This window comes from Diadema antillarum, unplaced genomic scaffold, assembly GCF_040938485.1.
Source record: "Diadema antillarum isolate AM-2024a unplaced genomic scaffold, OU_Dant_1.0 scf00000029, whole genome shotgun sequence".
In the NCBI taxonomy this organism is placed as follows: Eukaryota; Metazoa; Echinodermata; class Echinoidea; order Diadematoida; family Diadematidae; genus Diadema; species Diadema antillarum.
Window position 1 is genome coordinate 3845879 of NW_027270918.1, and position 16336 is coordinate 3862214.

At 38.7% G+C, this 16336-nt stretch overlaps 1 protein-coding gene across 1 annotated transcript; it reads right to left on the minus strand.

Annotated features, from left to right (window-relative positions):
- Window positions 1–824: 824 nt before the first annotated feature.
- On the minus strand, window positions 825–3945 carry LOC139739096 (hepatocyte nuclear factor 3-beta-like). Its single transcript, XM_071649719.1, has one exon. The coding sequence runs from the start codon at window positions 3748–3750 to the stop codon at window positions 2452–2454; it is 1299 nt and encodes a 432-aa protein (XP_071505820.1). The 5' UTR covers window positions 3751–3945; the 3' UTR covers window positions 825–2451.
- Window positions 3946–16336: the final 12391 nt, after the last annotated feature.

The window sequence follows — 16336 nt, forward strand, 5'->3', positions numbered from 1 at the left end:
CAACCTTTAATTTGTATGACGATGAATTTCTGCAAGTTTCTGTGCGCTCTTGTGTTTTCTTTATTCTTCAAGACTACATACAGGTCAAGCAGATACTAAGATAGAATGATTCATATTATTTTGGGATATATTTTCACCAATGCTTTTTTTTTTGATATTGAGATGAAAGGACAGTTATGCAGAGTATTCACTTGGTTGGGTTTAAGTGTTTTATATTTCACACGATTTGTAATAACCCCTCAACTGGACTGAGTTTATTTGTCAGAAAGCTTGTTTTTGATGCAGCAATGTGTTATTATGATATGAATTAAAAAAGGATAGATATGCACACTTACAAGAAGGTTTTTGTGTATGAATGTTGTTTCTTAGAGGCACCATCCCGCACTGTGAGTGTGCGTACACAATAACTCTGGCTACGGTGCGTAGCACTTCGGTTAGCGAATCGTTTTGCACCAGTGCCTAAAAACACAGGGTTGGCAAACCTTACAAGCAAAAATGCATCCTGAGAATGCACAGTGAAGGCAAACTACGCTCAAGAAGCTCGAGAAATTTACGAATGTTTTGGTAAGGAGACACATTTACTCACAATGGCACGGTTGCACAAATATCACACATATAACACTCGCACGTTAATACACACAGACACATACAAACGCACACACACACACACACACACACACACACACACACGCACGCACACACACACATACAGACACACGCACACGTATACACAACAACAACAAATCATCAAAACGACATTTATCACATAAGCAATGATCAAACATTCCTGCCTAGTCACGCAAATAACGCCACATTCTGATTTCAAAGTAACGAGATTTTCTTGTGGAAACGCCAAATGTCATTCCTTTCAGCATTTTATTCTAAAGAACAAGAAAAGAATCTTTGCTGAATCAGACTTATTTGGATTCACTTGATTTCAACGGAACATGCAAAAGTTTCATCGAAACTGAACGCGTATTTTACAGGAAAAAAGTATAAACAAGAGTTGTGAGAAAAAGACATCTAACATTCATTGCTTCGTGGCAAAACATAAAGAGAAACATATCCATTTTGATATTCTTTGGTTTGAGATGGGTTATCAAAAAGGAATCACTACTTGAGACATACGTACATTTTTATTACAAATTATCATAATGGCAAATGTATTCATCACATTTGATTTTTTTTTTGGCTACATTTTTTATGCAAAAAACTTATCTGTATCAAAATGGAGATGGGTCTATCTTACATATATGGCATAAAGCTCGAATGACTACAGGTATTTTATATTTTACAGTGTTTACATTACTACACGAAAGACCAACATCGCTTGGTTTAAATTAAGTTTGTTTTCGGAGAGAATGTTTCAGGATAAATAGTTATATATTGCATTTGGCACTTTTGGTGAAACATCTCTCAACCCTACGTTATTCAAGCAATTCATTTTCAGGAAACATCTAGATCATTATTTTCAGTTAATATGCCAACAACGTAAAAAGTAAACGTAACCAAGACGAAGTAAGATAGCAGTTAGATTTTTTGCTGTGATCAAGTGGAGGAAATATTAAAATTGTCAAATCAATTCGGTAGAACAGTAAACATACACAGCTGTTTCGGTACCAACTTACAAAAAAAAAATCATTCCTTTATTGCAGATTAAAAAAAAAAAGAATAATCGCAATTCTTAAAGCAGTGAACTCCTTCTGAATGTTTTTTCCTCTCCAAACGATTTTGATGGTAACAATATAATGTATACATTAACAAATGTATAGCAAAGAGGGAATTTGGAATTTTTCTTGCTCGATTTTGTTTATTAAAAACGTGGATTTTGTGTTCTGTTTCAAGACAGCTAGACCTAATCTCCGACAAGAGCTAAAGCTAACATATACCAAATAAATAACAATGAAATAATAAACTGTGCGGAACTCAAGTTTTAAATCAAATCCATATCAAATGCTTTCCTAGGAATGCAGTCGACGGAAAACCATAGGTGTAATTTCAGAATTACGCGAAATATACATTAATTGGAATCAGTTCGTGGATCTCCGGGTTTACAAATACCGAAAGGTTAAAGCTCTCTTTATATATTCAAAACATGATATTGTATTCTTCTTCTCTGTTTTTGCACAAAAGAGTGTGATTGTCTGTGGTAAAAAAGGGATATATATCTCACTGAATACGAGAAACAGTATCTTCAGCGGTTTCTATGCGTTTCTCCTCCTGAAATCCCCAGAATTGTTAGTTATCTCACCAACAAAGTTTTGTTCCTCCGCATCTCCCCTGACGCACATATTTGATCTGTTTTTGGAAAACGTCAGCTCCCTGATCTCTTTCTCTCGTTATGGTGTTGGACACTTCTCGAGGGGGCGGGGTGACACAGAAGGTGAAACGTTCTAAATATGAGATTCTAGAAACATACCAAAGTTTCAACACACATAGTCATAGTTTGTCTCACATAGCATGATTGGCCTGAGCGGTGGTCAGCTGGGAGTAGGTGGCATCCCCCGCGCCCATGGGTGAGTTGTAGTCCACTGTAGGTTTGGCCATCTGTGCCTGCATACCGGTCATCGAATTATACGGGGCATAACCCATGGCCTCGTAGGCCTTCATGTCCAGTTTATGTTCTGGTGAGATGAGGTTGTTGATGGAGAATGGATGCGTGTGCGTAAACGACGGATGCTGGCCCAACATGCTGGCTGGATGCATTCCCGTCATACCCGACATCCCCATGGACGCCGCCGCCGCTGCCGGGTAGGCGATGGGTCGCGACGGGTTGACGTAGCTGCTCATTGTGTGTGGCGGAGATAGCTGGTGGTTCTCCATTTTATGCAGCGTGGCGGGTTGGTGGTGGTGTTGTGGCGTCGGGACTTGCTGTGGATGTTCCAGTTGTTGGTTCTGGTTGGGGAGAGGGGTGTCCGACGCCACTGAGTCCGTCGGTGTCGAGTGCGATACCGGGGTGGACGAGCCGGTGTTGTTGGGGTCCCCGTTCTCCTGCGGCTGCCCGTCATCACCGGCCGCCTTCTGCGCCTGCCTCTGAGCCTCTTTCTTGGGACATTTGAATCGCTTTTGGCGTCGAAGATAGCAGCCATTCTCAAACATATTACCGGCATCGGGATGCAGAGTCCAAAAACTACCTTTTCCCGGTCGGTCGGGCGTTCTCGGTACTTTGACGAAACAGTCATTGAACGACAGGCTGTGGCGAATCGAATTTTGCCATCGTTGCTGGTTTTGCCGATAGAAAGGGAACAAGTCCATGATAAACTGGTAAATATCGCTCAGCGTTACCATCTTTTGCGGCGACTGCTGGATGGCCATGGTGATGAGGGAGATGTAGGAATAGGGAGGCTTGGCGTGAGTGTACGACCGTCGGTAAGTCTTGTCGGCACGGATACGGTCGATGGAGTTGGCGGCCTGGGCCTGGGCGTAGCGCATCGACATTGCCGCCGGGTTGTTCATGGCGCCCATGGACTGCATGCCGTTGATCGAGCCCATGGTGTTCATACCTCCCATCGTGTTCATAGAATGCTGCCCCATGCCTCCCATTCCGGCGTTCATCCCCATGCCCGACATACTCGACATGCTCGGCATGCTGGAGATCGCACTCGCCGGCATCCCGGACGACATCGAGCTCGCGTAGCTGTTCATCGACGTCATGCTCCCCATCCCCGGCATACTCGTCATCGTGTTCATGGTGACGGGAGACGCCGCCGGGTAGCCGGGCTTCGGGGAGATCATGGCGGGATTTGCCATGGGTTCCTCCTTGAAATCCACGGTGTCAGTTTGGGTGGGCACAGACTCGGGGAAAAAAAGAAGAAAACACACAAAGTTTTAGCACACACGTCGTATCTCCACGACAGGCGTGATTGGAGTGTATATGTTTGTATATACCTACTAAAGTATATAGTCTCAACCTCCACTGATGCGAGCGCGTGTTGACGTGGTAAAGAGTTGTATTCAAACTGTCAGAGTTGACCAAACACTGCGAGAGAGCAGGGAGACTTGTGAGAGCTCCAGTTTGCTCGCCTGACCCGAGTCAACACGCCCCACTGCGGGCTAATTAATACGCCACGCCCACCGATCGCGGAGAGCAAATCAATGGGTCCGCGCGCACGTAGACAGACAGCGGCTTTGCGAACGGACCACCCATTAGCGGCGTACAAAATACTTGATTGACCAGAACTATCGTATGCCAATCAGAAGGCAAAGAGACGAGGGAAATCCAAAGCCATGAACTTGGCCCTCAAGATTTCCAACACCAGATTGGAGGACATCTGATGGTAATTTGAATCTTTGGGGCAGATTTGAAACTGTTGTAATCCTTGCGATACCGCCAGCGACTTAGACACAGTCTAAACTACTGCCCTTGGCTGATCCTGCATACTGTACAGAGCTATGCCATATGTAATACGACTGGCATACAAATGCACGCTCACCATGCACACACATACACACTCATAACTATATTTTCTCACAAGTTTCTATCAAAATACCATTACGAATCTCGCTTTTATTCCGTGCACGACTCGCTACACTTGGCTGTTTTTGCTACCAGGGCTTTATCACGGCGCCTACCAAGCAGAAACGAGATCGCTGAATGCAGACCATAGAATTCATTTCGGTGTCTAACAAAATGTCTTTGCAATTCTTGACGTTGACCTTGAATGCAGCTAATTATACCACAAACTGAGAGCAGTGAGAGAGGGAGAGGGTGCGAGAGAATGTATATAGAGAGACGAAGCAGGTTAAAGTACCGAATAGTTTTGCAATGGGTTGGCGTAAAAGTTCAAAGCATTCTTTGAAACCATCTTGTAAACAGACAATGAAGAGATCATCTTTTAAGTTAAACAGATATTGAGCTAAACTACACCATGCTTACAACGATGACTATGTACACACACACACACACACACACACATACATATATATATATATCTGTATATATATATATATATATATATATATATATAATGTATATATATATATATACACATGATTATGTATATTGAAATTTATATAAACAAGCACATATATCATATGCTTGTGTTCATACATATCTCAATCTCAATTTATCATTCAATTCGTTGTTACCATTTTAGACTTTCTCCAAAGAAAAGCATCAGATTAATCAGAAGTGTAGGTTTGCTGCAATTTTTTTTTTGCGGAAATTTCTAACACTTTATTGTTTTACTGCAGATAACATGTTAAGTAGTAAAATACAGCATTAAAGACATTTTGATATGTTTTATTTAAAATAGAATGGAATATAATTATAAATAAAATGAGATATAACTTCATTATGCCCCCTCTCTTTCGAAAAAAAGTAGTTGCTGAGAACATTATTAATTCCAGCATATCAAAGGAATTCAGGGATATTGCAATAGATATATATAATATGTGTACATTATGTATGTATGTATGTTTGTTTGTAGGTATATATATGCATACAATATACATGTATACATACATACAAACATAGACCTCAACCTCTCAGCGCAAAATATATCTCCAAATCTGGAAATTTGTAGTGTCACAACATTCTGTTTATTATGATTATCATAAATACATATACTGGTATATATACATATGTGTAATACGTGCATGGGGTGTAAATATTTTCATGTATTTGCATGTATATACATATACAACTTATAATAATAATGATAAACAGAATGTTGTGACAAGTAACAAGTTTCCAAATTTTTCAGACTTGATGTAATATGCACTGAGAGGTTGGAATTTGTTTGTATAGGGGGACAACTTGTCCATTCATAAAGTTTTGTTCTCATGCTATTCGCGAGTGACATTTCTCTTTACCATGCAACATAGACTGGGGGTGTTTCCTTGGACGAAACGCGGAAACGGCTCTAGCTCTCGCATGGCAGGGAGAATTTGGTACCATTCGGTTATCATTTCGCTACGAAGTACGAACTATGACTCACCGACAGTCTTGTTTTTTGTTCCTTCTCATTCCCTCTCCGTTTAACGCTATTCTTTCACGCACACCAGAGCACCCCGTTACCCCTTTCTACTCGCGATGTCTTCTCCTTTTATTTACCCCCTCATTGAGCTCATTGTGGCTGTTCTTCTTTTCTTTTCTTGTCTTTTTTTTCCCTTCCTCTTGAGCTCAGGCCGAGTAGTGTCTCTGCGTCTAATAAGGCACAATGCTAGCGGGCATAAAGCCCGTGATTTGCCGCATTGCCTCATAAACTCTTTCAGAGTGCGTGTTTCTCTTCTTCATTTTTCTTGCAGCCTCATCATCCCCTTCTTTAGGACTCCTACTATTTTCAACCCTCTCTCTCTCTCCTCCCCCCCCCCCTTCTCCCTTGGTTGTGGTGGTCCAGCCACTTTGCGCAAGTAGCTAATTAAAACACGTGTTGGATGAGAACACCGGTACCCCTACTCAATGCCACCACTAAACCGTTCGATCGCTCGCACAAAGGCGTGAATAGCACCGCCGTGTGAAAATGCGACAGACTTAACTACGCTCTGACACACCTGTGAATGGATCCTTTTCTTCTAGCTTGCCTTCTTTTCCTCCCCACCCCCCCCCCCCGTTCTCTCCTTCGTCGTATATCTGTCTTTTCTCTCTCTTTCCGTCTTTTTTTAGTCTATTCACCATCTACAACGAGCCTTCGGGGGTCGCGCGCAGATAGGATTGTTGATGGGGGCAGACAGAGCAAGATTTGACATAAACAAATGGAAGAGACATAATGTATGTGTTTTGGAGTGGGAGAAGGATGGTGATGCATTTGTAGGGACAGGAGGGCATACGACTCTGAGTGAATACTTCTCGCGACTGGCAACAGAGGAGAATACAAATTGGACGTTATTGTAAGATGATAGCATGCAGGCTTTCCCAGTAATCATCTAACATAGATTTTTCAGATTAGAAAGCATGTAATTCATGCGTCAGAGTCGGATGATATGATCATATAAATGTTGTTGTTGTTTGTTCGTTTGTTTGTTGTTGTTGTTGTTTTTAACCTAGGAAACGAGAATCAACAAGAATGTTGAGATTGTTGAAAGTCGTGTAAATTTATTAGTTGCCTACGTGGCGCCTCCCGATATATGCCCGGTAACCGTAATCTGAAACTGTAGAAATACTCTCACAAAAGTTTGTTTGGAATATTGTTCGAAGTCATGATGTTAAGCTGTCATCTCTATCTCCCTTTGCGAGAGCTCATCCTTCTTTTTTTCTCTTTTCCAAAGGTGTTCTTTACTTCAGAGTGGAAAATGTGTGGACAATTTAGACCTGTGGTGTCACAATAACAAAACAAAGACTTAGTCGATGAAAACGATTGAAATACTATCTTATCCAGACACAAAAACTGTCCATAGATATGAGTAATTGAAAATGATTTAACACACACGAACCCTGGCTCCATTATATCAGCATATCCATGTTTCTTTCTGCAGTAAAATAAAGTTTGGTGCGGTATTTTTTCTGAAATTATTATCTCATTGATGTCGAAACTGTCATTCCCTTTGTTACCTTTCTTTGGATTATATCCTCCTCTTCTTTTTTTCTTTCTTTTTTTCTTTTTTCTTTTCTAAGCACATTTATCGCCACACAACCCCACTCTAACGATGAACGATCAAAATTATTGTGTGAGAGATAAGCGGCAGACGTTCCGGTTATCGTACGTTTTTATAAAAGTGCTGAAAGGTTTTGGCCCCACTCTACAGGTTCCTTGTTCCTCTCGCTCATCCATCCCACATCCAAAACAGCGTCCCCCTGCACAGATTTTCAAGACCATCGCGTTCAATGCAACAACAATCGGATTGCGGGAAGCAGAATGGTTTCACCAGCTACACCGAGAGAAAAAAAGGAAGAAGAAGAAGAGAAAAGAAAATGGTTCTTTCAAGACTCGATTACCACACAATATAAGCAAACCCGTAAACAGTAAGCAAAGCACGTGCTTTACCCATGGCTCGACCTCGCCTCCCGAGGGCAAATTGTTCGTCAAAGGAGGGTAAGAGATGGGAAACTGGCCAAAAGAATGGCTCGCAATGGGGGTTGGAAGAGGCAGCGTGCGCTAAATAAGATATTTCCGACATAAATTGTGCTTGAAACCTACGTGGTAGGTCGAGTCGGATTAAATGAGACCTGGTATCCACAGGGGAAATGAGGAGAAAAGTGGATCAGTGCAATGGCGGTGAAGGAAAAGAAGATTGTTACTCCTAGAACCCCGCGGGCTTCTTTCTTTTTTCACATAAACACAATAAGATGTTACTCCTCAAAAGCCTTTTCTTAAAACTTCAAAATTAAAACTACAAGATAATTTGCTTTCTTTGCTTGTTGCGAACACTTCGCAACGTTGTAAACACAGTGAGCGAAAAAAGGAAAGAAAAACGATGTTTCTCCATTCGCTCTTCCACCTTTTCTCCGCTCTTAGTTACAGAATGCGTCCAAGGAGAACATTTATTGCCGTGATGTCATGACCTGTGGATGCATTATTCATGAGATTCGTGGCGCCATTATCCTATGCACACACCGGTAGCTGTCCGTCACCCGAGAGTGACGTTGGTTTGTGTGCTCCGAGCAAACATGGCGAGCAGACGACGGGCAGCGGGCGCCAATAGCAGTCACGCCATAGAGCGCCCTCAATCTCCGTGGGCATTTTGGAACCGAAAGTTGCTCTCATTTTAGGCAACAAATAATAATTATAATAACATTCATAATAATGATAATGATAATGATAATAATAACAACAACAAAAACAATAATCATAAGGTACATTTCTACTCCGAAGCTGCTCCACTGCCCTGCAATAGGAAACTCCTGTCTGCTTGTTTTTTTAACAATATATATATATATATATATATATATATATATATATATATATATATACATATATATATACATATATATATACATATATATATGTATATGTTGATATATATATATATATATATATACATATATATTGTGTACTCAACACAGCTGAAATTCGAAAAACAAAAACAATTTCTCAAAGTTGATACATTATAATAAAAAGGTAGATTGTCACCACACAGACAATTTGCTCATACGTGGAGTCCTTGACAGATCTTGAAATGCTCTAATCTTTTAGAGTAATACACAAAATTTACAGGCTATGCTCTTCTTGTGGATTTCTTTCATCAATTAAACAAAAACAGAATGTCAGAGGCTTACTTCTTCATTTTTATTTTATAGGAATATAAACATTAGATTATCATGACTGAATTATGTATTATTGAAGTTTGTGTGATTTAAAATCCTTTACTCATGTCAGCGTTACGTCTTTTACCCTGTATTATTTTATATCGAAATGAAATTATTCAAATTGAATTTAATTGAAGTGAAGTTAACCTTTATGATTTTGAATCTAAATTCCTTCATGAACAGATGAAAAGGGGTGCACTACAAGAATAATAAAAAAGGAACTATAGCCTAAATACTTTAATGGCTTTTGCTAATCTCTCACATCTGCTGTGCTTTCTTGTCTCGGATGAAATGATGTCATCTGACCTTATTTCCATCTTATTATGTTATGTAATAATATTTCAAATTGTATTTCAGTTATGATTCTACTGTGAAATATGCTTTGTAATGTATAAAAATATGTTGCATTTTCTTTATTGCTGAATCTTTTTTTAAAAGATGTGACATAAAAAATCGGGACTTGAAACTTGATGATGTCTTGAAGTAAGAGTCATGTAAACTACTTTTATATACACAGCAACACTTTCAAGTGATATGCTTATGTACATTCCATGTGCATTGCCACAATGTCAGCATGCATATCATAAGTTAGTATTGTGTACTATTTCGAAATTTAACGAAACAATGAGAGAGTATATTGATACAGGCAAATATTGATACGACTGTTGGTATTGATTATTACCAGCAAATAACCGATAAGCTTCCTTGTTCAGATAAGCAATTAGAACAATGTTGCGTCATCCGAATCTCCTTCACAGAGAAGTTTTTAAACTTATAAAAGGTGTGACCTATCTTTCAAAAACTTTTTACGCAAACGCTCAATAACCATTAGTCATTTGAACTTACGGACACTATTCAAGGCTTGTTCTATTAAAGAACTTCTGTAGTAGATAGAATTCTTCCACATCGAAATTCTTTATTTTGAAAAACGTGATACTTACCTGAAATGTGGTCTTAATTTCTGTTAAAATAGCAAAGACGTAGAATATGAAATGTCGTATATTTGACGATAATTGATAATAGAAAAAATCTTCTTCAAATGTTGTCCATACTGCAACACAATAGCTTTGATTTGACAATCTTACACCTAGGTTTCTGCTGATGTCGTAAAACATATACTTTTAATGTCGCACTTTTAATCTTAGCAAGATGGGTAAGTTTTTTTTCCAACTGATTCTGTTTGGCATCATTTAAAACAACCAAGAAAAAAAAAACTATGTATATACTTGAATTAAATATCAAATACTTTGATAACGCTTTGTAAATTCATGAGTGGGAAGGAAAAAAGGTGGGTGATTAAACATCATAAAAGATCATTATTCCTTATGTAAATATGGCACTACCTGCTTGTTTATGTATTTGTGTAAGTATTAGAAAAGAATGTTTTGTTGTCAGAAAACAGCAAACAGCAGACATCTATATTTGCACTAAGTTACATCTTACAGACCCAAAAAAGGCACATGTCAACAATTTTCTACGTGGTGATTTAGTCTCGTCAACAACATGTACACTCTCTATACTATACAGAAAATGTTGTTGACACTTGTACAACGTGATGTTGTGTAGTCAGACTTATCAGATTTTACATACATAATAATTATCAATATACCTGAATAAAATTTTTTTCCAAGGAAAAGAATACAAGCAATGTTTCAAGAAGTGACTCTTAATAATATCCAACTTTCATTTAATTAATTTCATTCATTTCATTTTATTTAATTTCCAACAGTACAAAAGCATCAGCATACACATAATAACACAACATAAAAACAATGTAATAAAGAGGAAAAATACTGTGAATTAAACAACACTACCCTTCACTTTTTGATGATATTGAAAATTAAATTGCTTGAAATGGAGGAGACGTGCTGAAAAGCCAAGACTGCATTTTGCAGTCTCCTCGCGGACAGTATGATGAAATACTGAACACAACTAATAGCACCAAGAAGGCAAGTTGCTTAAATAAAGAAAAAAAAAGGAAACCCGTACACACTCAAACATACCTATACAAACAAATAGACAGACAAACACGAGGAAGCTCTCCTGTTAAAAAGAGAAAAAAAAATGTGTGAAAGAAAAAGAAGGAATTAGTTCGGAAGGAACAACAGAAAGAAACAAACTTCAGCTGGCTTTGAACAACACACAAGCAGGGTCATTCAATCTTTTTATCTTGCCTCAATCAGAACAATGGTGACTGAAAGACAGATACATTGATAAACGTTACAAAAATTATTGAACAAAAAAAAAGTAATTATAATAATGATTATCATCCTCAGTTTAATATTTCTGTTTCCTTAATTTCTGTTACTTTATAATGAAGTTTCCTTCACAAATCACTCTTTGGATGAAATGTATGCTTCTCTATTTTGTCCAGAATTTCCTTTACGAAGATGACATAGAAGCACATTTTGTATGTGTGTGTGTGTGTGTGTGTGTGTGTGTGTGTGTGTATTTGTGTGTTTTATTATGTCTGCATATTTCACCGCTCTTCGCAAAAGCTACATCGACTCTGGGTAACATTCCGGTGTAAATTCGAGACGCGAAACCATTTTAACACCCAGTTAAGGATGGTGATTCACGAAGCAATAAGGGAAGCCCCCCTGGATAAAGGAGAGTTAAAGAAAAAGAAGAAAAAAAAAGGCTGGCTTTCGAACCTCTCCCATGTTTTATTGTGCTCCGAATTTTATGCTCCTTGACGTTCGATGAATCACTTATCCGTTCAGGTGATCCAGCTATGGGGCATTCTTGGTAGCGGTCCATAAACCGGATACTGGTGTGTTTTTCTATCTTGGTTTTCTATATGTATGTGGTTAAGCCTGTATGCATGCATGTTCGCTGCGTGTATGCACATGTTTTTGTGTGTATGCTATTCGTGTGTTTTGATATAATCTTTCTATCAATATATCTCTCTTTCCCACTTACATATCTGTCTATGCACTATCGCAAACCCTACATCATCTGGCACTGTTTACCCCATCTATCTATCTATCTGTCTATAATCTATCTATTCATATAGTTCTTCTATCTACTTATCTGTCTACCAACTCATTGACGCGCTACTTATATTGTTCTGGTTGTTATTCTTCTGTTTGGACATCTATAATTCTTTCTTTACTCTTTTGTCTCACAGCATTCATCTGTCATGGTGAGTATTACATTTCCTCCATTTCTTTATAGGCCGCCAACGATTTGCCTCAGTTGTCTGTCTGTAGTGTGTCTCCTGGGGGTGTTAACCAAGAATTTAAGTCGATTTTTAAAATCAAGATCGATTTATAAAAACATGGTATACATGTGTGTGTGTTCAATTATATTCTAACTTCCTAATTTAAAATATGATTTTGGATTTTTTTTTCCTTGCAGACATTGATATGCAAAATAAGATAAGTGACAAAGGAAGTGTCTAAACATTTTTAGAACAATTTGAAGTGGATTCTTTGAAAAATGAATAAACTTACAGGGAAACCAGTGGCATACTACAATTTTAAGTTGATCTTAACCTTTAAAACTGATTTAAAGTCTTTGTGAGCCCCCACCCCGTCTATCTCATTCTCTTTGTTGTGTCTGTCTGTCTCTCTCTCTGTCTCTCTATCTATCTCTTTCTCTCTCTTTCTCTCTCTCTCTCTCTCTTTCGCTGTATCATGAATCTATAATGCATATATTATGTATCCATTTAGCCATTCATATATCTGTCTGGTCAAAGTATCAAAACTTTATGATTGTATTTTCTTTAGGGTATGCACATTATGGCCATATTGTGTAGGCATTTCACATGCACTGGAAGTGGATACATATGATTTTAATGTAAATCGTGCTTGCCTCTGTTTGAGTGTGTATGTGCGCGTCTGTGTGTGTGGTGAATGTATGTGTGCGCGAGTATAAAACTTAAATATAGTGTGTTTAACTCAACACTTCATCCAACTGCAGTGTTACAAAATAGCTACACTTTCTGTTGTTCAAAGTAATATTTTCATAAATTATGAGCCCACCTGTAATGATATCAAAGTATAATTCTTACCACCAACTCTCCTGAATGAGTCTAGTCATTCGGTCCTACCTTCTATGACACATCTAAGTCCATCGCATTTTTTCATTTATTTTGATAGGATGTTATTACTATGTTCTTTCTTCTATCACTTCATCCTTGATTTGTCTCATTTCAGTCTTTTAGTCTTTGATGCCTCTCGTGGCATGTCACGCAGAAAATCCCCTCTCCACCACAAAACAATCTTTCATTCTCATTATTTCCCATTAAATTTGAGACAAACTATAATCAACAATTCCTTTTACGCAAAGTCTGTGGAAGAGAAGTATGTAACTATTTGACATGCTACCAAGATATTATTCAGAGGGTTGAAGGTTCAGGTGTGAGTTTCTTCAATTTGTCTCCCTGTACAAATGAAATTTGTTAAGATCGCAGCTGCTGATCGGAAAATTAACAAACATGTCGGAAGAAATGCTATTTAAGGGGGGGAAAAAAAGAAAAAATCATCCATTAGATATGAGATTGGAAATATGGAGCCACAATTTAAACAATTCACCAGTTGATGAGTAAACGTGATGTTCCCGTTTCAGGGTTGATCTCATGGATAACAAATGGGTTACTAGTATTACATGTGGTTATAACATGTTATATCAAGTGATCAGTATACAGGTTTAGAGAGTAGAGTAGAGTAGAGCGTAAAACTGTCATGGAAAGCAATTCGAGTAGTTTAGCAAACTTTTTTTTTTAATCATCTTTAAGATGTACAAAGAGAGTTAATTTTGAGCAAGTAGTTGTACAATGATCGCAAGCAAATGTATTTGAGTCAGAAACTTGAACTTCGATTGAATATTAGTAGTTAGTCAATATTGTTCGATTGACATAAATTATTTACTGTCTATTTATTATTAACATTGTACACAAGTATCCATACACACGACACACACACACACACACACACAATCAACATGTCATCTAGTGCTTCAAATGTTAAGTATTGTAGAAATATCAAGTAGTTTTATTTACATGTAATTAGTCCCATCCAAGTAATCGACACATCTGTTTAAAGTTAAAATCAAGTGACCTGAATGGATGGTATCCAAAGAATCAGAGTTTAATGCTTCTCGTGACATCATCAATGTTAGAGGCGGGCTTATGTTTATTTTATGATCACAGTCTAATCTGATCCTTGATCCTGTTCCTACCCACTCGTAAACGAATGAAATTGGGAGAGATTAGATAAATCAGGATGAAACTGGTGTTAAATTGCTCCCAACAAGCTCTGGTAGGTACCATTGACATTCCGCTCTCTTCGCTGACCATTGGAACTCCCGTGTCTTCCCGTTGCAATATCGCCACACCACGTGGTGCCGAATGCATTGCCCAAACAGAACTATTATCTCGAAATCTTGGATGCATATTTACACAGTATACGATTTGTTGGGTCGGACCTGGCATCGCTTCCCCATGGTTAACCCCTATATCCTCTTCTTACCCGATGCCCATCTTTTCTCCCCTGACATTCATGGTCATTTTGCAACATCAAACTTGTTGACTCAACCAAGTATGTACTCGTCAACACTGTATACGCCAAGAAGCTGCCGAGAGTACACATCAACCCCGGGCTGTCGGCCCAACCCATTAGTGTCTTCTCGACTCCACATCTCGCATCCAGCAGGCAGGCTATCAAGCCAAGCGCGCGTCCGTGTGACGAATCAGCGCGGGAATATTGTCCGAGGAGGGTTTTACTAGTGCTATACCGTGTCGGCCAAATTGGACGGAGCGGCCGGGTAGCACGTAGCACGCCACGGACGGTTAATCCGGCTCTCTGTTCAATTCTGGTTATGAATTTCACGCAGAAACGATCTCTTCTCCTCTTCGGTCTCAGAGTCCGATGGTTCATCCCCCATAGTCTCTCTATCTCGACCATTTTAAACGACATTGAAAGTCTTCACTCATACAACGCCTAATTTCATAGCAGTAAATCTGTACTTACGTCCCTTCTCGAGCCTCTTTTAATCCACCTTCTGCTGCTATTCGATATTATGGCCAGTTTCGTGCGGTTCAAACGGGCTTGACATTTTGATCATGCCTATGATTACCACCATGCTCAAAAGCCGGCTCGAAAACATAGACTAGATATTCCCTTCATATCTTGTTCCATTTGACAGGACCCCCCTCTCCAATATAAGTTTCGCGATCCATTCTATTAATCTTTTAAGGCCCGGATTGGGCTGGCGTAGAATTACCCGTTCGAACAAGAGTATGCAGCAATATACACATTATTAAAGGAAGTGCCATAGTGTGCGTGTGCGTACGTCTATGTCTTCGTGTGTATGTGTATGCGTGTGGAAAAGATTGTAACTCTCTCTCTCACAGACAGACAGACAGACAGACAGACACACACACACACACACACACACACACACACACACACAAATGAAAGCGATCATTAAGGTACATTAACACACAGAATGTCAGCGAAGGAAGGGAACAAAGACCTTTTAGGAGATAGACGGCCAGACAAAACAAAACAAAACAAGTCAAAGTCATTTCATTCATTGTCTTGTTTACATCTGTGCAGAGGTTTCACATTACTAGCACTTATAAATATGTAACGTTTAACTTTGATATATGCAACTTTCGCTAGGCTGTAGCTCGTCACATATTTTCTTTCTTACCGTAGCCCCTCTGTTAGACTGCAATATTTCTCTTTGAGGAATATCTCGTCTTGATATTGCCATGGGAACTATTATGTTTTGTTGTTCCTTGTGTTTGTGATGCAATGTATTTTGTTAGGCAGCTCACCACAAGCTCTGCTTCTTTGAGGTTCTGCCTTCCTTGTACAACCTTATGTATGTGATATACAACATGAAAAAGATGGAAAATGAATGTTTTACAAACTTGAACTTGAACTTGAAACAAACACCACCGTACTGAACAGAACTGAATGGAATTTGACCAGTCAGAATGACAAACTCTACTGAAAATTCGATAATGAAATCATTATCAAATCACATGGAATACAGAAAGGTGAATAGTGAACATTAATTTCTTTCTTTTTGCTTCAGAAATTGATTCGGAAAAGTAAAGTAATGTTGGCTTCAACTATATGAATACTGGCGTCATTATCTTCATAGTATTGTTACTATCAGCTACGTTGTACAGAA

Bases quoted from the DNA above. Each gene is read 5' to 3' on its own strand.
- LOC139739096 (XM_071649719.1), bottom strand. From the start codon at position 3,750: ATGGCAAATCCCGCCATGATCTCCCCGAAGCCCGGCTACCCGGCGGCG.